Source organism: Peromyscus maniculatus, chromosome 17 (genome assembly GCF_049852395.1).
Source record: "Peromyscus maniculatus bairdii isolate BWxNUB_F1_BW_parent chromosome 17, HU_Pman_BW_mat_3.1, whole genome shotgun sequence".
Taxonomy (NCBI): Eukaryota; Metazoa; Chordata; class Mammalia; order Rodentia; family Cricetidae; genus Peromyscus; species Peromyscus maniculatus.
In genome coordinates, this window is record NC_134868.1 from 34,067,696 (window position 1) to 34,093,088 (window position 25,393).

Consider the following 25,393-nt stretch of genomic DNA (forward strand, 5'->3'; position numbering starts at 1 on the left):
CATATCTGTAGCCCCAGCACTGAGGCTGGGATAGAGACAGGTCAATGCCATGAGCCAGCTGGCCAGCTAACCAAGCTGAATTTGCAATACTCAGGGTCAGTGAAAACCCCTTTCTCAAAAACAAACAGGATCAGGAAGATGTCTCACTGCATAAACCAGGCAACCTGAGTTCAATCTCCCTCCCCTCAAAAAAGTGTAACAGTGAAAACGGAAAACCAGTTTCACAAAGTTGTCCTCTGAAATTGACATGCAATGTATGGCATGTACACCAACACACATACCATGCATACATGTACACAAAATAACAATAAATAAGATGGAGAGCAAAAAGAAAGCACTCAGAGTCAACTTCTTGTTTTCACATACACATATACATGTATACCCTCATCCACATATGCACACACACGCATATACACAACAAACACATAAACAAAAAATAAGTAGTTTGCACATATACAATATGAAATGTCATAAGCCTGTGTAAAATACAACCTAACCACTATATATCATAGTAAGATGAATGCACAAGTATGGTCACTGTATGCTAAAAAGCACATGTCCTCTAGTAGAAATCAAAGTGCTTTTACTACAATAGAAAGTCAAAACTATATAAAGACGGATCAGCAGTCTCCAAATATGAACTCTGTTTCAACCACATCACAAAATTTACTGTCACTACTTACTATACTCACTGACTCAGTGGGTTGCATTTTACCTGGCCATCAAAAGTGTATCAAAAATAACCAACTCAGTTATTCATTTCAAAATAACATATAGAGTTTTTACCTGTTGAAAAACATCAGTCCCTTCATCATAGTCCACCATTCCAAAAAACAGTTTGTTGCAGAAAGCAGATGAGTAACGCCAGGAATTAGCCAGGATTTGATACTCTTCATTAGCCTGCCTGGAACAGATAATGGGCAAAACAAAAACATTTTTGAGTATGCAGTGAACAGAGCCATCAACAGAATGAGTAATTCTGGGGCAGAGTTAACCAATTACTGAATGGACTATCATCTCATTAATCCTTGTACAAACTGCAAACTAAACTGTTGTACAACATAACAAGATCAACAAATACTTTTTAAAGGGAATAAGTACATCAAACTACAAGTTTACGGTTCATAAACAGTGTAACTACAATACAGCCCCACTTACTCATGTGCATGCAACTGAATTTCTTTTATTTTTTTAAACCAATCTATATACAGATAATAGACTAAACTGTTTATAGTATAGGCTATAAATGCTTCTACATATGGCAACACTAATGAGGGCTGGACATGTCAAAGTAGAGGATACGAAGGGAAGGAATTGGGGTATTCACTCAACTGTTATACAGAAATCAGATACTCTGGCAACATCATCTATATTTAAGGGACAAGAAACAGAATGATGTTATTTGTATTGTTAGTGTTCATCAAATAGAACTTAAAGACCATAACTATTCTAATGATAAGATGAGCTGAATCTTTACATTTCACAGCAAGAAACTTAAAAGATCAATTTAGTGTATGAATAATATAATAGACACATGGGGCCATCAAATCCTAAGAAACACAGGGAGTAACAGTAATAGGCTCTGGCTGAATGTCTGCAAATAACTGATATGGGACCCATAACATTAAAGGGATGACACTGTGATCGTATATAAACAAATTGCATGATTCAAGTTTTTGTTAAAACATATTTTGCTATAAAAATCAAACCTAGACGGGCATTGGTGGCGCACACCTTTAATTCCAGCACTCGGGAGGCAGAGGCAGGCGGATCTCTGTGAGTTCGAGGCCAGCCTGGGCTACCAAGTGAGCTCCAGGAAAGGTGCAAAGCTACACAGAGAAACCCTGTCTCGAAAAAAACCAAAAAAAAAAAAAAAAAAATCAAACCTAGGAAATGTTAAGTCATTAAGAACTGACTGGCATTCTTGTGATAATGAGATACATTATAGATAATGAGAAAATGCACCATTATAAAATAAAATAAAGAATAAAATCATATTTTAGATTTTTCAGCATCTGTGTATATAACAGCTTATGACGAAACATCCTAAAATAAGGATGTGGTATTTCTTTTTCTCATAATGTTTAAGTAGATCTAGGCATACCATTCTTTTAAATATGCATGTATGGACTCATAATTCAATCCACAAATCCACATGAATTGCAAAACAATGTGCAGATGACAAATGCAAAGTCCCTGACTTCAAGAAGCTTCCTTCCTAGGGAGGAAGCTCTTATACAAACACAAACTATCAGATAATTTCTAGTTCTCTCAAAAGTTTTTAATGAGTATGTGTTAAAAAAAAAAACTAATCAAAGGTGAATGTCTTTGCCTTTAAGTTCTGCACTCCACTGTCATTCCACTTTTCTAGAGTAGTTTTCTAATAAGCACGCTGTAATTCCATTACAAAATCCTCCACACAAGATCCTCCACACCACAACCACACCCACACCATGTCTCTAGAAGCATACCACATTTGGTCTACTTCACGAAAATATCATGGCCACTCTTAAAACATGCATTAAATATTTTGTTTAGAATTCCCTCTCTTCCTTCAAAAGTCAGTACAAAACCTGCCACTTCTTTTGAAAGGCACTTCCAAGTCTACACTTGTAATGCATGCTAATGCCACTGTCTGCGACAGAAACCCTCGATGAAAGCACAGGAGGATTTACTGGATATACATTAGCTGTTCTACTTGGCAGTACTGACTGTCCGATGGCTAGAACCTGTACTTTTATCAAGTTTTGCTGTTAGTAATGATGAATAATAATAATACACTTTCATCCCCGATCACTACATCATAAATACTTTAAAATGAATTTTCTGCATTAGAGATTCTCAGCTCTGGGATTTATTTAGATTTATTTCACTATTTAGGGGCTCTGGAGGAAGAACATTGAACTGTCTATCTATCCCACTATAAATAATATAATTATTCTCATTTAGATTGGTTTCACTGAATAACTTGGTTCATTTCATTATTATAAAACGTAACTATACAGTGGATTGGAGGAAAGGACAACGTGGTAACAGCAGAGATATCACAGCTCAAACCATCTTGTTACAAATCAACTCTGGGTTGTACCATCTTCAATAGAGCAAACCACCAACAAGTAACACTAACAGGGCTAAAGCAATGTATACTACTTGGCAAATGCTAACTCTTTATGACTCTCATCATTATAATGAATAAATCATTGCGAGATATGTAAATAATGTCAGTTTTATAAGCAAATGTAGAATTTAAAACATAAATATATTTATATTCAGCATTTTAAGTAGATGCTGCAGTAACAGAGAAATGGTTGACACTATTTACCTAAAGAGGACTCCTTAAAATAACATGCAATGATAACACATAAATAAGAAACAATGTGGCTTATACCTGCATACATTAGATGGGGAAAATAGACTTGAACCACAGTTTGTAAACCAGCAACTGGGCTGTGTCTGACAACCATGTCTGAGGGCAAGTGACATAATGATATAGGTCTGGAGACCCTTGGAAATGCTAATGATGGTAGAGTTGGGAAAACACAGGTTACTAAAATATTATATAATCTTGGGACCTATTTTGTACATACTCTTCTTGGAAATCTAGATGGCCAGAACATCCAACTAAAAGTTCTGTACATCCTCAGATGGCTGGTTCTGATTGAAGACTTCATACACAGTAGAATCACCTGGGAGAGAATCTGAATGAGTGATGACCTGGGGAAGTATGGCCTGGATACATGCCTGTGAGGGGTTTTCATAACTGAGCTAATGAAGATGGGAAGACTCATCCTCAGTGTGAGCAGCTCTGTTTCCTGGACTGGACACTGAGCTGAATGCAAAGGGGAGTGTCTTAGTATGGGAGTCCACAGAGCTTTCCTGGTGAGATCTGAGCTTGCTGGATCAGCAGGGCTGCATAAGAGGATGACTGGACCACTGGCCTGGGTACCAGGTGTTTGGAAGGGTCTGCACTTGGCTGTATCTAGCAAGAGGGAGGTCTTTTGCCTTATCCCTTGGCATCGCTATAAGCCCTTTTGCATAAAGTTCTGGGCCATTGGGTACCGACCCAGGTCCTCCTGAAGCTATCCTGAAAAAAAGCTATTCTGTCTTTTTTTTCTTCTTCTCAGCTAGGCCTACCATTCTATCTATCATTCCTTATTCCTCTCTCCTCCTCATAGAACCCTATAGAAGGTGGGAGCAGGTTCCCCACATCTTACTCACTGTTATATTGCTATGAGGAAACTACATAACTAAGCAACTTATAGATGAAAGCATTTGAGGGCCTGCTTAGTTTCAAAGGGTTAATCCATGATCGCCATGGTAGGAAGGAGACAGGTCATGGCACAGGAGCAGTAACTGAGAACTTCACATCCAGTCCTCAAGCAACAGCAAGGGCAAGGGGAGGGAAACTGGGCTTAGTAGCATGGGGTTTGAAAACTCATGCCAACCCCCAGTGACACACCTCCTCTAACAAGGCCACACCTCCTAATCCTTCCCATAGAGTTCACTAACTAGGTTCTAAGCATGCAAGGACATGAGCCTATGGGGGCCATTCTCATTCAAACCACCACAGGGAGTGAGTTCTGCATGGCACGCAGGTATTCATTCATTAAACTACTTTCTGTTTTTGCCTTTGACACAAACTGACCAGCTGCTTCAAGACCATGCTGCCTTGAAATCCTTACAATGACAGACTACAGCCTCAGACTATACACTGACCCGTTCTGGCTTATTTTGTTGTCAGGTCATTTTATCACAGCAATAGGAGAAAATATTAAGATAATCCCTCAGAAATATTTCTAATTTGAGTAAGAGATTCCACAAAAGCCAAAGCAAATTACAATCTCTGAACTCAAATACAAAACTTTGAGCAAAGGTATTATTGGCAAAGTAAATGAGCTTTTTTTCCTGTTTGGGTGTACTGTGTAATAACAGGACCAATGAACAATTTTATCTCTAAAACAAAATGAAAAATAATAAAATATGCTTAATAAATATGTACTATTAATGCTGTATATTCAACACTCAAATAATTTATCAGAAATAAATGTGTGCAATAATGTAAAACTAATTATCCTCTATTTCCACTAATATTCTAACTATTTAACAGGGAATTAAATCCATTAACAACAAAAAAGAAAAAGAAATCTAGTGGAACCTCGCGCGTTTATCAGTTTACGTTTAAAGAACACACAAAGTATTAGTGTTTTATTAGCACACTCAGACTTCATTGCTATTCAAAATTCAAAGTGAAAACCACAAACACCAAGAGCACACAAATAAGTAACTATAAATGTAATAGAAGCATCGGGTAGGGAGGGGGTTCACAGGAAAATGAACGTTGCAGCCTTCAGAGCTGAGGGAACAATATGAATGGTTCTAATATACTCATGTGGAGCCTGAAGAGGGCAGTCAAGCTGCGTGAGAAGGATCTAGCAGGGTTAAGTCATAACTGCAGGGCACTGTTCTGTGAAATCTCTTGTATTAAATCGCCTCCATTTTTTTTTTTATTAGAGAACAGGAAAAAAAAATCACTTAATTCAAATGCTATAACTTTTTACATTATACTCTCTTTTAAAAGGTTATGTAAAACTAAAAAGGATTATTAAATCATCTATAGTTCTATATATTTTATATTTCCCAAGATGAATGTAATTTTCATCTTTAAAGCATTTTAAGGAATGTTTAAGTAGTTTCTCCTCATAACATTATTCAAATTTCCTATCATATAATAGATTCATATTAAGAGTATATGTCATTATAGTTATGCACTTATGACGAATTACATATACATAAACATATATTACATAGTTATTTCAAAGTATGTCTTAGAACCTCAAATGATTTCAACAGACAGTGATTTGCACCTATTTGACATAAGCCAACTTGCCTATTAAAAAAGCTTCTGTATTACGGTTGTGGAGAATAAAAAAAAAAAAAGAACTAAATGGCATCTTTCAAAGCTTGTAACTGTTTTGCTGGCCGTGCTAAACTGGTTAGTGTGTCAGGCTTTTTCTCACTAAACCTAATACAACCACGTTAAGGGAATATTTACTCTCTGGCTCACAGTTTCCAAGGTTTTAGTCCATCACAGGTTGATTACACATTACTTTGGGCCTAAGGGCAAGAAGAATAAGACAACGGCAGAAGCAGATGAAGAGGTTATTCACCTCAAGATGGCCAGCACCATGTACAGAAAGAAGAGACAGACAAGAAATACTTCCAAGGCCAAACTCTAGGTGGCATATTTTCTCCAATCAGGTTCACCTGCTATTATTACCCCACCAACTACTTACACAATGTTTGAATGCAGCAATGGATTTATCCATTCAGGAAATCACAGCTCAGAATCCAATCACTTTCCCAGAGCCAAGCTCTAAGCACTGCTTTCATGAGACTACATGGGTCTTTTTTGAGACACGTCAAACCATAAACGTTTACATGTCACTGACATAGCCAACGACAACTCCTCAGTTCTTGTATATCCACATTGTCTCCCTTTAGCAAAACAGTGATTTTGATTCCAATACAACCGCATCTTAAATCAGAAATGTATAAGAATACAAAGTACACATAAATATATATAGTACAAACAGTTGAGTAACATAGGAATGCTTAAATATGGATGCCAAGATAAGTAACAAACAGATAGCAAAGAAACAAAACGATATACCACTTGTTCACTGAGCAATCTTTTTAAAAGCCATCTGCATAATTCAGAGGAAGTTTATATTATATATAAAGTGAAAAGAGTAATAAAAGATAAAAAATAACTAAATCAACAGATAAGTCTGAAAAAGTAAGAAATACTTCCTTGTCTCAAGATACTCCAATACCTTCTAATAAGCACAAAATTTAAGTTAAGGATAGAAAATAATCAGTGAACAAGTTAAAAATAGCGCAAATTTTCTTTATGATAACATACCCACTGTGATTGTTAATCTTATCCACTTCAGTACATGGCAAGATGCTTAAGTAGCCAGTAAACATACTTCCAGATAAGTCTATGATGGTATTTCCATACACATGCTTACAGGAAAGATCCAACCAGGCTTGGTAGCACACATCTTTAATCCCAGCACTTTGGAAACAGAAATCGGTGGCGCACCAGGAATTCCAGGGCAGCCTGGTCTACGTAATGAGTTCTAGGACAGCTAAGTCTACATAGTGAGACCCTGCCACAAGAAACAAACAAAAAGGAGGGAAAACCCACCCTGAACATGAGTTCTACTATCCCGCAGATTGGGGACTAGAACAGAGTGAAAGGGAAAAAGGACAAAGCTCACTAGCAGATCATCCCTGCCCTCTGCATTCCCTGCCACCATGATAAGAGATGCTCTGCTTTGCCACACACTCTTTCTCTCATTGGTCAAAGTACAGTTTTCCTCACATAAGTTACTCTTCTCAGTATTTGTCACTTAGACAAACAGGCTAGCTAGCACTAGAAGAGTAAAGCCAACTGCGGCATGCTGATTGCTAAGTTCTTTTAGCCAAGTTTATGGTGAGGATTGTCAAAAACACCTTCAAAAGATTTCTTGTGTCTGATTATTGATATGAATCTGTCTAGTTTTGCTTTAGGGGAGGCGTTGTTGATACACATACTGAGTTTATTCCTGTTCACAGGAGAAATGTGAACCACAGAAACTAAACAACTTATCTGTGTCTCACAGTTAGGAATAAATGGAACAAACCAGATTTCAAACTCAATCGGCGAGATGTTTATAACTACATCTTTGGCTATGAGGATACAAATATGTTCTCAATTCTCAGAATCACTCTTAGCCCTCATCAGAAGTCAAAAATGTTCACTGCAAGTCCATTAAACCTGTGTTATGTTAAGTTAGCCTTTCTAATAATGTGTTTTTTAATGCATGTGTGCATATGTATATGAATATTTATACCAATTTTCCAAATATTATTTATGCACATACAAGTATCAAGAGAGTAGCACAAAAGAATGCTTGGAGAGAGGGAGGCTTTTACATGATCCAGTCTAGATTGTAGTCTCAGAGATCAAAGTTTGGTCTGTGTTAAAAACAAAATCACTGTGCAGAAGTACAAGTTGCTAAAAACACTAAACTATAACACTAACACCTACCAAGTGTAGCGAGAGTAGTCACATACTGCAGGCAGCATTGGAACTCTCAAGATCTGAACTTGAGTACAAGCCTTACAATTCACGATGTACAAACCTAGAAATGTTGTAGACATTTTATTTCCATGTTTTTGCATGACAATATGAGTAATTCCTCCCTCAAGGTTTGCTAAAAGGTGAAAGCAAGCAGCATGGCAAATTTCTAGCGAAGTGACAAATGGTTATATAAACCTCTTTGTGTCCATCAACGACCAAAACAGTTGATTATTCAACCTCTTCAACAGTTACTTCTCCTCTCACTCTCTGCACCAAATCCCGAAGTCTCCTTTAATTTCCCTCCATACACTAGCCTGATTAACGGCAGGAGTATTTCAGCATGTTCTTCTGTGCTTCTCCTGAACTTAGAAGCACATGTGACACAACAAGCACACTAGGAACATGTCAAATAACCCAATCCAACAGGCAAGAGAACATGAGCATGGCGTGTTCACTTCCAGACAGTTTGTCTATCCGATCAACTCATGGATCCCCTTCCAAAATATGGTTTCTCAATATCCCAATTAATAAGTAATAAAAGGTCTTGTCGTTGATCTCTCTACTTTTCTTTCCTGGTATTTATGAGCTTAGGTAAGTATCAGTTTAAGAAATATGTACTTGTCAAATGTCCAGAATTTCAAGTCTGTTCTGAGATGGAGAGCTACAGTTCATGGTTATCATCCTGGTATCCAGCTAAATACTTTACATAACAACTGTCAATGTCCTTAAAAGACAAATTATGAACTCAGCAGAAGAATTTTGTAGTAATACCAAACTCCACAGTGGTTTATGAATGTCACCAATATCAGCTCTCATTCATTTCATTTCATAAAATTCTAAGCACACAAGTACATACAAAACCTTGAACTACAAGCCATAGTTCTCATCCTAATCATCACACCATCATCTTTCCATGTCTTTATACAAAGTGCTTTCATATTTCTGTTCATATTTTAAGTGTATTTCCAAAGGAAAAAAAGCTATAAGTAGAAAATTACAAATCACTGTAAAATGAAAGTCAACAATTAATTCCTTAAAAATGACTATTCTACAAAATCAGCAAATAAAATGATTTATGGTGGTAAAGAAAATGCTATACACATCGTATATGACCACTCTCAAAGGTAAAGGGGGACAAAGATAGGGAAATAAATGTAAGCAGCATTTTTCAGTTCAAATTCAAAAGAACTTCTTGGTGATGTGGGTGACTGATGGGATGCAGAAAAGTTCAGTATAGGACAGTCTGTGACCTGAGAGACTCCAGAACTCTAGTTTTGGGATGCAGTGAAAAAACACATCAGCACTGCACTCACAGCTGCTCAGCAGTGTGTGTGTAACTGACAGAAGTGTAGAGACACAAGAGGCCAACCTGAGATCTCGATAAATACAAAGGTGGTCTGAACACAGCCGATCTAGAAGCTGTATTTTAGCAGCACTTGAGAATTACTCTGTGCTTCCCAGGGTTAAGTCCTGTAATCTTGAGAAGGTCAGACCCACAGTTGTTGCTTTGGAAAATTAAAGATCATACATTTCAAACTGGGTGTGGTGGTACATGCCTTTAATCCCAGCACTAGGGAGGCAGAGACAGGAGGATTTCTGTGTGTTTGAGGCCAGCTTGTTCTACAAAGCAATTTCCAGGACAGCCAGAACTACACAGGGAAACCCTGATCATATCTTTTGTTTGTCACACCAAGAATTGCCATGCTGTCCTGGACACCATCTATCATGTGACCTCACGTGGCACTGGTGGAATAGTGGGATCTGGTTCTGGGACATGAGACACGGTGGAGCTTGCTTTCCTCCTAAGATCCAAGGCGCAGATGATGATGGCCAGCTTTAGAGGATCCAGAGTCTGAGCAGGGACATGCCATTGCATCAGGAAATGAGTGGAAGAGGCAAGGGGCTTGGGTGTTCAGAACACAAGCCCTGGTCCTGTCGATCATCCTGCTCTCGGCAGTGTGCTGGCTCATCCATCACATGGGCTCCTCCTTATGCTTCAAAACTCTTCTTTCTCCATCTGCTCTTCCTCTTCCCATCCTTCTCTTTCTCTCCACACCTTTCTTTATAATTCTTTAATATTATGTAAATTTTTGCTTTACCTCTTCCATTCTTCCTTTAATTCATCCCAATTTTTAAATTCCACTTTTAAAACTTTTTGGTTTAGAGCCTGTCAGATGGCACCACCAGTGAGGTGTTCGTGACCAATGCTGACAACCTGAATCCAGTTGCTAACCGCAGTGGAAGCAGGGAAACCATTTCCCATAAGCTGTCCTGTGATGTAAATTGTGTGCTGTGGTGTGTGTGTTTTTGCACCCTACACACACACACACACACACACACACACACACGTTAAACCTTTCTGGCTTATAACACTCCTGCCCTTACTGTATCGGTTGTTTTCAGAGCTATGGAGAGACGTGGAACTTAGGTTTCTGTTGCTGGAGGGCTTCTCTCCAGGTTCCCCAAGCCCCGCAGTCCCACAATCCACTTATAAAATAATCACTCAGACGCTTATATCACTTATAAACTGTATGGCCGTGGCAGGCTTTCTGCTAACTGTTCTTTTATCTTAAATTAACCCATTTTTATAAATCTATACCTTGCCACGTGGCTGGTGGCTTCCCAGCGTCTTCACATGTTGCTGGTCATGGCGGTGGCTGCAGTGTCTCTCTCCTCAGCCTTCCGCTTCCCAGAATTCTCCTCTCTCCTTGTCCCACCTACTTCCTGCCTGGCAACTGGCCATCAGTGTTTTATTTATATATAGAGCAATATCCACAGCAGGTTTCCTCTATTTCTGGTTCACTTCAATTTGCTGCTGTTCCTGTACTGCTCCCCTGCTCCCCTTTCTCCCAACCTCCAAGGCTGGAACACCTAACTCTGGAACACCCTGTGCACTGTGCAGGTACTCCACTGATGCTCTACAATGCTAGCCCACCAGAGCCACTACTCTTTGCTCTACCCAGAGCTCACCTCTTCAGCACAAAGCTTAATTCAAAGAATGAATGACAGATTGATATTAGTAAAAGTGAAAAGACAAATAAATAGCCAATACTATGATCCAAGTAAGCATGGCTAGACAGTTTGGAAAACCCATTCTTCATTCCTGAACACATACAGCAAAAACAGAGAGAAAACCAAGTCTGGGGACAGTGCACTTGATTAAAAAACTAGATATGGTACAAACAAATGAAAATGGTAATTAAAAAATACATATTTTTTTTTCTCACAGTATCACTTAATTTCAGTATACATGCATTGTGCAAAGTAACATCCCTCACTAAGATAATATTCACATGTTTATAATATACTCCAATTCATATTCACCTACTCTTTGATCCTCTTATCCATCTCCCTTCACTAACCCCATTTACCTCCCACATTCCTACAGTCCCTAATTTACTTTGATTTCTGTTTATTTTCTTAAATGCCACCCACTCATGGCTAAAACATGTAACATGTCTCCTTGTGAGCCTGGTGTATTTTACTTAACATGCTGAGTTCTAATTCTCCCCGGGTTCCAACAATTTCCTTGAGTTTACTTTCTCTAACTCTGGAACCACAAACCTGGATGAGCTCCACTTCAATCTGCCTTAGTCATGCTGTTCTACCACAGCAACAGAGAAGTAACACAGGCAGTAATTAAGGATCTTCCTTCCAAACCCAGTTATCACTCTGGGATATATATGACAACAGAGAAAAGGAAACCTACTGGATGATACACAGGCCAGAAGAGCATCTCCTATGGTCAATCTCTACACTGGACTCCAAACAACCTACCATTATATGCCTCTTGACATGATGAGAATGGACAAATGACCTCTGTGTCACTCTTACACTACATAAATACCTAAATCTAGCTGTAAGAAAACTGGGAGTACATGCGACAAGATCTTGGATTCCTTTAAAGAAAAAAAAAAGAAAAAAGAAAAAAGCATCAGTATCTTTAAAACAAAACAAACATTTAGCACATGAGAATGACACAAAGGAAAAGAAACTAAGAAGTGTGGCAATCAAATACAGCAGATCAACACCGACTAGGTCAAAACAGACCAGAAAGAGGGCCTCGCACTGTGTTAGGACGGCTTCATCCTTCAAAGCTTTCTACCGAATTTAGTCACGGCACTGACTGACTGCTCCAGTTCACAGACACCTCTGCTGATGTCTGACTGAGGTTATTTGACCTTTACATGAAAGAGAAAAAAAAAAATCAAAGGTGGTAAATGTTACCCATTTGTAAAATCTCCGTAAAGAGTAACACTGGTGCCAAATATTCTACTGTCCCAATTTCTTGTACGTTTGAAATTACAATAGGGGTAGGGATGAAAGATTAAAGAAAGACCTTACATGCAGGATTAAGGAAACAGAAAAGAGCTCAGGCAAATGCTATAGTATCCCCTCTATCAGTGAAAGGCATGGTAACCGGTACAGGAGCTGACAAAGAAACTCATGGAAAATACCAATAGACTGAAATTACAACATGTGCCTTAAATGTGAAATTAAATTGCTGAACTAGCAACAACTCCAGTATCATTTCTACTATTGAATTAGTTAACACTGTGCCCCGATTCTAAAATATTTCTCATCTATCAATCAATATATGAGACAGAAAATAAGTGAATGGAAGTGGAGTTTTCTAGTCTTTGACAAAGAGAAAGATCTTGTTCTAGGAGATAAACAAATGAGTGAAACTTAAAAACTAAAGCCCACAGAGATATGTTATTTAAGGAATAAAAAAATGAGTAAGGGTTGAAGCTTCCAAATCATTTGTAAAGTAAGGTACTTACAATGGCTTCTAGATAACATGCCGGCATAAAGTCATTTAGACATGCTTTTCATCTTAGCTGCCAACTTGAGAACCTAATCCTACAAGTGACTTCACTTGAGTCAACAGAAGTCTGATGAGTTCTGCCCTGCATGGCTTTGGCTTAGTACACTAAACACTGGACCTTTAGGAGCTGCTGCTACCTTAAAACAAAGCTTCCAGGACCATTTGTTTAGGAAGTGCTGGCTGATGCATCTAGACCCAAAAGAGACTAATATCTTAGTGGGACATGCAAAGGCAACAAGACACAAGTCACAATTCTCAGAGCAAGGACAATGATGAACATATGCACTTAAGAAAAGCATTACATTCCAATAGCTCTCAAGTAAAAAATCCTTACCCTGGCAGGTATTAGCTATATGATTTCAGACAAATTAGATAACATCTCAGCTTTAATGTCATTGATAAAATGGATTTTATCAGATATAACTTTCAGAATGAGAACAAGTACATATGTGTGTGTATAAAAAATAACACATAAGCTCATGTTTGTGTGTTCATATTTGAATATACACATATATATAAAGTCAGTTAACATCTAATCAAAATATATTTGTAATTTACTATGTTTTAGTTGAAGTTCAATGCTACATTAACCTCTAGCATAACATCAAGATTTTGTTTATATATAAACTTTGCTTGAGTCCAAAATGAAAGTTTTTATTTTCCTTCGATTTAAAAAAAAAAAATCTACTGATCCATAACAACCTTAAAAGAGGCTACTTTGTTCCTAGAAGAGAGTCAATTCTGGAGATGAGTAAATTTGTGCAAGAACACATCTAAGCAATTATGGGAATATACTCTACAGTATAATTTAGCAAAGGAAGTTTGGAGTTAACACTTAAAGGAGGTGAGAATTGTACTGAATAGTCATAATTAGCAATTTCATTTGGCTAAGGTCTTTGACGTTAACCAGGAGGGAGGTGAGAATTGAATTTTGAAGTTTGAGAATAAACTGACTGAAGGAAGAGCAGGATAACTGATAAAGGGCTTAAAGGAAGCCAAAAGCTCAGTCACCAGCCTCTCTGCAAGCAACCATACATCTAAACAGGACTTACAGCTACTAGAAACTTCTCTGCCTTAAATGAAAGAAAAAGGAAGCAAAGGCTAAAAATGACAAGCATGTATTTTGGAAAAATAACTAAGAACCTTTCGAGGCCTGTATAGAATTGTAAAATATTACAATGGCAGTGTAGAAACCATCCAAAATTATACTGCCATAGAAAGAAACAGAAAACTTCATTCATGGAGGCAGGTATGGAGAGAAGTCACTGCTTCAAGAGTAACTTTCTCAAAGGGTCTCCCTTTGAGATTCTTTATAATACAGGTATTTACAATCAGGCATGAAGACACACACTGTAATCCTAACACTACAGACTGCAAATTGAAGGTCAGTCAAGACCACACAGATAGTTTTAGGTTAGCCTTATCTGCATACACAGTGAGCTACATACACACACAACACGCACAAATAAATAGTGGCAAGAACAAACAGCAATGGACAAAAAACATGAATAGGTATTTCATCAAAGGTATCTCATAACAAACACAAAAAGATGTTCAAGATTAGTATGCATAGAAGAAGGCAATCATCATCACCAGCCACCAGGAAAATGTTCAGAACAAGCTGAATATGCTTTATCTACAATGCTTGTTATATTAAGTGCTTTGGGTTTAGGATTATTTCAAATTTTTAAAATATATACATAGATATTGTAAAAACTTGGAAAGGTGAATCAAATCTACACGAGATTCATTTGTTTCATAATATTTTGCATATATCTGACACACATAACCTTCAGGTAATTTTGCAAAACAGTGTGCCTGCCTTTTGATTGTGGCCTAGCACAAACACACTGATAAACTGCAGAACATCTGCACTATGAAATTATTACTCAGTAATAAAAAGAACAAGCTGTTGATAAATTTAACAACTTGGGTGGCGTTTGAAGGAATTATGCTAACTAAAAAAGAAGGGCTACAAAAGATTCTACAATGAATAAATTTCCATAACATTCCTGAAATAATAAAATTATACAAATGGGAAATCAATCAGCTAGCTGCCAAATTCAAGGCACAGAATGGAATATGGAGTAGATAATGCTACAAAAAAAAAAAAAAAAGGATGATCTAACCTCTCTGTATCTTGACAGATCAATGCCAATTATTTGCTTAGAATGTGGTATTGTACCTTTGCAAGATGTAACTAGTAAAAGGTGCTGAAGAAACCATCTATAGAAAACTATGGTTTGATTATAGATGTCTTCCAGACTCGTATGCAGCTGCTGGCACTATTGAGGATTTACTAGATCATGAATGTTCATAACTTCACATGTGTTTGTGTGTGTGTGCATATATAGATACGCGCACACACGCACACACATACACACACATTAGTGGTTTGATCCACTGATAAATCCAGAGCAGAAAGGGCTATTTGGAGGTGGTTCCTTATGTGAAAAAGAAGGTTGCAGGGGTATGCCTTTGAGAGTGTTGTCTCCGCCCTGGATCCTTGATCTACATTTGGGCCGCCTCCATCAATGACTGCAGACCCCAAAACAAAACCAGGTGAAAATAAAGTGCAATCTCTGAAAACGTGACCAACATGAATCCTTCCCTGATTCATGTCAATTTTCTCAGCTAGTCTGCCACCGAGATGGAAAGTAGCACAAAGAGTCTCTGTATGACTTCTAGCAATTCCTCACATGTGACTCCTCCATTATCTCAGTATGTGTTACATGCACATGCACTAGATCTGTCCTTCCCAAAATGTCTTTCTGACGAACACTTCATTCCTTTCAAACTATTTACCTCTGTCATCTACTAAGAAGTTTTTAATGATTAGATGGACCAAAAGTAAATGGACTTCTCTAGAAGATGAGAGTCTCCTTTATAAACATTTTAAAGGAAGTACATCAGGGAACTTCTTCATAGACCACAGATATTACCTACTGACCTATAAACAAAAAGTTAACATACCACAATGAGAAGTCAGCTTTAACAAATACTTGTGACACTGGTCAATATCCTGATTTACAGCTTAATTTTTCAATTCAGTTATAGTTTACACTAAAATCTGACTGAGTTTCCTTATACATGTGTATCTTAACATAAGCATATAAGCTGGGGTAGTGCTTTCTGCAAGTGTTTCAATACATAAATTACCTGCAAACAGAGCATTGCCGCTGAGGCTGGAGAGCAGTGAACATAACAATCATAGAGTAGTTTCGAGGTGGAGCCTTGACGAACTTCCGGAACTTGTCGCCATTCATTCGGAAGATGGACCGCCGGGAACTCCATTCCATCAGCTGTTCTACTTTTTCAGCCAACAGGTTCTGTAATTAAATAGAACCAAGAGTTACAAGGGTGTTCATCCCCTGGAGTCTCTCCCATTCTTGGGTGTTCTCCTCAATTTCCCTTAATAAGTCTACATTTGTTGTGCTATAAAAATAATTCATGAGAAGTTAAAATTTTTTAGATTACATTTTATATAAATAGAATTATATTGAGGCTATATTATTAACCAAAATTGATCTTTGTTAATGGCCTTTATTTGAACAAATAAATTCCTTATTGACCTAACTAGCACAAAATATTTTATTTTTGCAAATGACATTAAAGTCTGTAAAATGGTATTAAAGAAAATCAAATTTCTGCTCTCAGAAAAAAAAATAGAATATATTTCCCTAATCTTCACTCTAAATACAGCCAAAATGTCTCTTCATTCTATAAAAAGCCAGGCAGCCAAAGAAGCCTATAACAAGTGGAAGGTACACAGACAGGCTAGAGACTTGAAGATCTGAAGAATGGCACAGCAACAAGTTCCCTGCAGGTTTGGTTGGCGATGTCCTAGGCTGCTGTGCAAGAACCCAGAAACACAGACTGTGAATGGTGCAGACAAAACAGACATAAGAAAACTTGATCTAGCCGGGCGGTGGTGGCGCACGCCTTTAATCCCAGCACTCGGGAGGCAGAGCCAGGCGGATCTCTGTGAGTTCGAGGCCAGCCTGGGCTACCAAGTGAGTCCCAGGAAAGGCGCAAAGCTACACAGAGAAACCCTGTCTCGAAAAACCAAAAAAAAAAAAAAAAAAAAAAAAAAAAAAAAAAAAAAAAAGAAAACTTGATCTACTACTCAAAGGGCAGGGCAAGGACAACCCAGTCAGGTCAAGTTAGCACACGTGCATACATACACACACACACGCACACGCACGCACAAACCACAGACATGCATGCACATTTTCTCTGTGTGTGTGTGTGTGTGTGTGTGTGTGTGTGTGTGTTTTCATTACCATGCTCTCTAGCAAACAGTGGAGTGGGAGCCTCTCCTTGACTAAATTTCTCTTTAAGCTTTTAACATACAGCGGCAGAGAAATCTTTCAAGTATAAAACTGCACGAAAAGAGCGTTGTATAATTTTATTTATAAAGGTCAGAAACAGGAGAAATGAAAGTGCAGTGGCAGAAGTAAGGAAGGTGATGGATGTGGGGCAGGCAGAGGGAGAATGGGAAAGGCAGAGATGGAAAGATAACAGAGACTAGCTAGAGGTCTACTGCCTTTCTCCTGCAGAGAGGGCACCCAGCTTCTAAGCAGAAGCCTCATCCTCAGACCATTCTCTGTTCCTGAAAAAGCATGAACAGAAAAACCTCCATAGGGATGTGCTTCTAGAAGTCAAAGACTGTCCTTGCCCTTGCAAAGCACACAGGTGTCAGTGGTCCTAGCAGACTTGAAGTACCGTATCTAAGCCAGCGTACACGTTAGGGAGACAGGCACTCTCTCCGCTCCTTGTCAAGTAGAAAGCTCAGTGGCTCCCTATGAACTCTGCACAGGTGGACATAAACGGAAGCAGGAAGACAGGCATCTTACCTGCCTTTCAGGAAAAAACAAGCAAAAACCTCAGTGAAGTACTCTGTGCCTACCAGAGCAAAGGGAAACGATAAATCAAAAGAAACGAAAGGGACAGAAGGACGGAGCACAGCCTGGCTGGAGAGTCAGCGGAAAGGAGAAAGTTGGCATAGAACGACTGTATGAAAAATCATTATGGCTAATTATTGGGTTAATTGTTTGTTTGTTTGTTTGTTCAATGAGGTGATTTGGCTAGAACAAAAAGGCAAGAACTGACATTAACTCTAACTTGAAAATAATCTATTTAGATGCAGATAAATTGAACTGTTAATTCCTCCTGAAAGTCTGAGTACATTTTTATAAGGAGGCTAATAATCTTATTAAAATGAAAAAACAAAAGTTAAGTGGGAAGAAAATGTTCTGCCCATCAACAGCCCCAAACAGTTAAGAACTACACAGGCAGGGTCATTCTTAGGTTAATTCTGAGGAGACAGATAGGAATCCACATTCAGCTCAATGCTTGCCTTACAGCAAACTGTTAGATACTCATAGGATTCATGTGAAAGTCTTCAACTCTTCACTCTAGTGCTCAATGAAATCAATGGTACCCAAAGGTTCTTGTAAGTTTTTGCAGTTTAACTAATAGATAAAATGTGGCTTAAATATTTAAGAATTGTAAACTTTAACCATAAACAGTCTCCAAACCAGAAATCAAGCAGAGCCAAGTCACTGATAGAACAGAGCAAACTGGTCTTAGAAATTACTACCTTTCTGATTCCTAGGGGAGTTTCTAATGAGACATGCTTTCCTCATTAAACACAAATATTCACAGCACACTTGGAATTTCTTCAAATTACAGGTGTGGAAAGGTTCAGTCACATAATTATACCATTATCTATCAGTTAAAACAACTGTTAAAACACAAGTTAAGTGTCTCAATCTACTTACAAAGTATCATAATTTGCAAGACAAGAAGAAATTCCCAGAGATATTTCTCTGGATGAGACCTTAATGATGCCATTTGCATCCCAATAGGAACCACGTGACCCAAGTGGATGATGTACAATCAGACAGTCTATTTGGCAGCTCAAGAATCCAAGCTTAGAAAGCTGCAGTCTTTTCTGTGTGTGTTTGTGTATGTGTGCTACAAGCCACAGAAAAAAAACGTAATAGAATTCAGCTACTATCACAAAAGCTACTACTTGGAAAAGTCAAGGACTTCTCCAAAGGTCAAGCCACGGCTTAAGAAGTCTTGGTGACATTTTAGCTTCTAAAGAACTCCTAACAGTGTATTTATCTAAAATGCCTATCAAGCATCCAAGGCTATAGGAAACAATACCTGTCTCCTAGGTCAGGGGATAGCTTTATTTCTTGTGCAGTTTAGGGTGAAACCCTCCTTTCTTAACCACTTCTCGGAATGTAGACTGAGCACACAGACCCCCTTTTTCATACTCTAACCGGTCATTAGCACTTAGTTGACCTTCTCTTTTACGACTCCCATTTTGGATTGTAAAAGAAAGCCTGGTGGTCACTGCCTGAGGAAGATTCTTACCTACCTTTATGACCCCATAGAATTCAAGCCTGGTGACCTTGCTTGACTAGGGGATTGCTATTGCTTGGTTTAAAGCTGGATTCCTGGGAGACTTAGGAGGGATGTGTAGAACTTAGAGATGGAGAACCGCGAGGGTTAAGGAGGATTTTGACCACAGAGAATGTGTGGACAAGATGGAAGATGAGGAAGAGTCAGATGGGGAAGTACTAGCTGGATAAGAACAAGATGAAAAGGACCTAGATGAGACAGAATTAAGACAAGAGAATTAAGATAGAACTTAGAGGGAGCAGTAGATAAATAAATAGAGAAATCAGGCAAGGAAGGAGCTAGGCACGAGAACAGAACTGAAGCTGTGTATAAAGGATGTTATCCCAGAGCAATTAAAGCAAGTGGACTATAGAGCTCGGTGTGCTGAGCATCTATTTCACAAAAACAGTCCTTGCCATTCGTAGTTTCTCTCCTGAGCCCCTGGAAAGTATTACTATTAAGGCCGGTCCTCTACTATTATACAAGATATGTGGGGCACACATGTTTATGTCACCAGGTGCAGGGGTGGGTGTGACTGTGTGTACTTATGGTGTATGTAGAGACTAGAGCATGGATGGAGTACTCTATTTTTTGAGACAGGTTCTCTCACGGAGTCTGGAGCTCATAAGTCAGCTCGGTTGGCTGGCGCTCCATACACTGTCCCATTTCGCGATCACCAATACCTGGGACACAGGTGTGCGGGTCCACACTCAGACTTGCCTAGGTGCTGGAGTGTGGAACTCAACTCCTTATGCTCCCACACCAGCTGCTTTACTAACTGAAGCAGCTCCCCCCTGCTGTGGAAACACCAAGCTTTGAAAGGAATTGCTAGCAATCTTTCCAACATTTACCCTGGAAAGAAAAAAAAAAAAGTTTCTGTTTTTATGGAGAAGTACCCTCTGGCCAGGAGGGAGCTGCTACCCCAATCATCACAGCACTTTATATAACGATGTCCTTGCAGAAACAGCACACCACCAAACCTGTTCACAATTGTGCTCAGGTATGGAGGAACATGAAACAAGAGCCGTCCATGGAGAAGGGAGGAACATGAAACAAGAGCCGTCCATGGAGAAGGGAGGAACATGAAACAAGAGCCGTCCATGGAGAAAGGCCTCCTAACAATATCGAGACATTTAATCTTTAAAATAGGCAATTTACAGACATGACTGAAAATTTTAAAACCTCAAATTTAGAAATTAAAGTTCTAGTTCTGCTGTGTATTCTTGAAGGGAGTATGGAAAGGTTAAAAACATGAGTGGAAGGGGGGCATCTGAACCCCCCCATTCTCAAAACGGGGTTCCAAGACAGCACTGTATATGGCTTTTCATATTACATAGCCTCAAACAGCCTTGGCATCGCTGGATGGCTTTGAGGTTGTTTTAAGGTTTCAAGATTTCAAAGGCAAGATCCATCAACTACTCACCACAAAAATATTCCCCCATCTTAATAAGCATTCCGCTCAGACCTGCACTGAAGGAAACAAGGATGGAATCTAGCTTTCCCTGTGCTGTCCACCTTATAGAGAACAGCACCCTCATTATCTGACCTAATCACCAACCAACAGAATAATTTCTACTCAATGACAAAGAGACAAAATAAGTTATATTGGCTTTTAAAAAAACAAATAAAACACACAATAGTGGTCGAATGTTTTCCTAGAATGTTCAAAGTTTATGACTTAACCAAATGCCTTTCAACAGTACACTTTCACAAATTTCATTGCTATGAAATTAAAATAATCTTTCAGAATCCTACAAATGAAATGCCTTTTTCTTATTGTTGACATTCTACAACTTGGCAAACTCTATGGTGCAAATGTTAGGGCAAAAGAAGAAAAAAAAAAAGATGAATAAAACTTTTACCTATCCATGCTTTGAAAAGAAGTGGAACTACAATCATATAGAGTTCTCATTACAAAATATGGTATTTTTTAAAGAAACACTCATCAGTCTGTGTCATCTGGCAGATGAATTATTGATGCTTTGGGCTCCAATTACAATACTGCCTCAAAGCTCTCTACACTGTATTGGTGTGTTAAAATGTGAGACTCACTATTCTCTGGCCAGATTCTGGCATTAATTCTCATTTTCTCTTATACATGTCCATGTGTGTACACCTCTGTAATAAAGAAAAATTATCTCAACATTTTAATCTGCATTAGTATTTTATGGCAAAGTATTTCACATAGTTATGTTCTAATTTACTAATTATATTGTGCCCTTAAATCTTTCATTTACTCACAAATACAATTTAAATTTTTGCATTAGCATATTTTCATTATACAAAGTGATGGCTTTCAAGTGATATTTTCATTTAAATATATCGTGTACTTTGATCATAGCTATCTCGCTATGCTGATTCCTGCCCTATCTCTGGATAGTTTGCTTCCTGTTCCAAATAGTTCCGTCTTCTATATTCATGTTTTATAAAACAAGAAACCAGACACAGGAGAGTGGGGAGGGGGGTGAGGTGGGATTTACCTTTGTGAATCTGGTTTATTTTGACTAATGTATTAATTCCCAGTTCCATTCTCCCACAGATGATATAATACTGTTCTTAGTATCTGAAGAACACCATACTATATGTGTGTGTACATGTGTGTGTGTTTACCATTCATTCGTTGATAGAAACCCAGGGTGAATCCATAACTTGTAGTACTCAATAAATATGGAGGAAAGCTAAAAATGTAAGGAGGTTCTGGGAGATAGCTCAGCAAATACAATGCTAGGATACAAGCAGGAGAATTCAGAAATGCAACACACACATACTGTGTAAGGCATGGTATACTGCATGTCCCAACTCCAGTGTTGGAAGGCAAAGACAAGCAGATTCCTAGAGATCATTGAGCAACTTGTGCAGACAATCGGTGCGCTCCAGGTTGATAAGCACTATATGACATGGCACTGTTGTTATCTTTTTTATTATCTACAGTGACTATCCCTTAAGCAAGGACTTTGGCTGCAAGGGCCACAGCCTGAGGGGATTCTGTTCTCCCAGGCACTGACTCTTTCATCTACATCTAAAGAACTCACAATTCAACCCTTGAGGTGAAATTCTGCTCCCTCAGAGAAGCTGAATAGCAAGTAGCTAACCTTCTCTCTTTGGTGGCATCTTCCAAAAAACTCAGCGTCCTTCTCTCAGCCCCCACTTAAATAACCCTTGCTACACGTGGAAACAATGGAAAGTATGCAAATGTTGCTTACTCTACCTAAGTCAAATAAAATGTGTCTTACCTTATTAGAATAGGAAGTATTATATTGCCATTACTGAGTGTCAATGACACTCTATTGCACAGGTAACAGAAATTGAAACTTTTCTTTTTCTTTTTTCTTTTTTTCTTTTGGAGCTGAGGACGGAACCCAGGGCCTTGTGCTTGCTGGGCAAGCATTCTACCACTGAGCTAAATCCCCAACCCAGAAACTTTGTGTGGTCCGACTGTTTGCCCGATAACACAAAGCTGAAAACCAGGAGAAATAAGTAAATTTTTTCTGAGCAATTCCAACCCACCAAGGCAAGACACTAGACTAGTCTATTTTTCAGCATGTTGGATAGCACACCAATAGCTTACTCTACAGAGACAAATGCATCATTACTCATCAAGAAGCAGTTAAATGTACTACTTAGCCTTTATGTAACATGGGTATTTGTGTTGCACTTATCAAGCAAATTTTATAATGGAGAATATTTAAGCAAAAGTAAACTTTTATAGTAAGAAATTCTATTAAGAAATTACTATAATTTACTCCAAGACATATCTTAGACAAATTATTTATCAACTTACAACATGTATAAGCAAACTAGGTCAGAAAAACAAGTTTTTAATGAGTCTATTTTAAAAGCATCAACATACGAACAATAAACTTGAAGCTCCTGATTGCAGAAATAGAAGCTCCTAATTACAGAAATATTAACTATCAATCAAGAACACAATTGCGGAAATGGAAATGTTCAAAAGGAAATTCCATTAAAAATCATTTTAACACAATGGAAAATAAACTCGATATCAGTTCTAACTCAAGGGACCTGGTTTCATGTATCAACTGAGGTATCACAGATTGTCAGTAGAAGAGAATGGTAATTCAAATTATGACATTCAAAACAATTTACACATTTTTAAAACCATGATTTTTGTGCTTATGTGTCACAAAACCCTAAACATCTACTAATTGCTTAATGAATAAAGAAAATGTAGCATATCCACATAATGGAATGCTGTTGAGGAAGAAACAGAGGCAAAATTCATATAAACATTTAATATGTATAGTCGCCAAAACTATTCACTAAAAGCAGATACCGGAGAATACAATAGTGCGTGATTCCAGGACATGTGTCCAAAAACTATCTCTATAGATACAATGGTAAAGAAACCATTGGCTGGGGCTGGGGAACAGAATAAGAGTGAATGATAAATGTGTATGAGTCTCTTACTGAAAATACATAAATGCTATAAAACTTATTTCTGGGATGAATATACCATTCCTGAAAGTTACTAAATCACTGAATTACACATTTGAATGAGTAAGTTTATGAAATGTAAAACACATCTAAAAAATAAAAAAGCTCTCTAGCATGGAGCAGGAAGGCTACCAAGCATGAGAGAGCAGGGTGCAATGCTGAGCACTCAGATCATAATCTAGACTACTGGTTCTGTACCTGTCCTTACACAGTGCTTCCATGAGGTGATAAAAATGACAAATCGTAATGAAAATGTGTTAGGAAGTAATATACAGAAAATGCTAGCTCCCCTAAGAACAATTATACTGATGTTATGCAATCTGAGGATCTCAGTCTTGCAGAGGAGAGAACATAATTTTCTGCATTATTCATGGTTTTTACTTGTGCCTACCTTTAAAATACAGCTAAACAAGCAAAAAATAAATAAACAGAAGTTTAACAAGATGCACACATGCTAGGTACATATGAGACAACATAGAGAAATAGTCAATCTCTAAAGCATATTTCAAAGACTAAAACTGCTGCTGAGTCCCTTATGGTCTCTTTAACAGAATGATGATGATCATGAATTTCCACCCTTATTTCAACCAAGGAATCAAATAAGTGAAAATGCTTTTATGCCTATGGAACTTAATGTAGTAATTAAGCAAACAAATGTCTGTGAAATAAAATATAATGCAACCTGTAACTAATGGAATTAAAGAGCTAGAGAGATGTTTGGAGATTAAGAGCACTTGTTGCTCTTTCAGGGGATCCAGGTTTGGATCCCCGCACTCACATGGTGGCACACAATCACCCTTGACTTCAGTTCCAGATGATCCAATGTCCTATCTAACCTCTAGGCACCAGATTTATATCTGATACACATATATGCATGCAGGCAAACGCTCATACATATAAAATAAATATATCTTAAAAAGAGAATGCATATATTAATTTTTTAAATTGGCAAAGTAGTTGATGACAAGTTCAAAATATGACTGAAGTTATATGTACTATGATTTATACAAATTGTTTCTCCAATCTTTTTTCACATACAAAATTCAAACAAAATCTTATAAAGATGTTGGCAATATTAAAATAACTAACACTTGGAAAACATTTATACTACAAATGATAAGAGAGCCAAATTTTGTTCCCATCTCTTCAGGAAAAACTCTTTCAACAACATTGATAGAAAGCACGTAAGAGAATATTTATACTTAAGAAAATCTAGTTATTACTTTAAATCTCAGACTTTTCCAATGTTTTGAGTACTTACACTACATGAAAAACATTATGCTAAATTCATAGACAAAGTGAGAAATTATTACATAATTAGTGTTTTGTTTATGAAACAGAAAAAAATCATGATGTTTTTTGGCATTACTTTCTAAAGAGAGTAAGATAGATCGTTATAGCAAATACATTTTAGCAGTGATATGTGGTGATATAGTGATATGTGTTGGGGCTTTGGCCCTTAAGAAAATGGCTGTATGACAATAATTAGAAAAAAGATAGTAAAGATGATTTTATTTCTATGACTACTATTCACAGTGGCTACTTTCAATTTGCAACAGATTATTTTA

General features: G+C 37.8%; 1 protein-coding gene across 3 annotated transcripts in view; it reads right to left on the reverse strand.

Annotated features, from left to right (window-relative positions):
- Tusc3 (tumor suppressor candidate 3) overlaps positions 1-25,393 on the reverse strand; it is a 174,996-nt gene that overhangs the window by 91,706 nt on the left and 57,897 nt on the right. For all 3 annotated transcript variants that reach the window (XM_076553512.1, XM_006973967.4, XM_076553513.1), the window contains exons 2-3: positions 16,116-16,285; positions 787-904 (exon numbers count right to left, since the gene is read on the reverse strand). In XM_076553512.1, the coding sequence (XP_076409627.1) occupies positions 787-904; positions 16,116-16,285 (288 nt within the window). The remainder of the gene's footprint in view (positions 1-786; positions 905-16,115; positions 16,286-25,393) is intronic.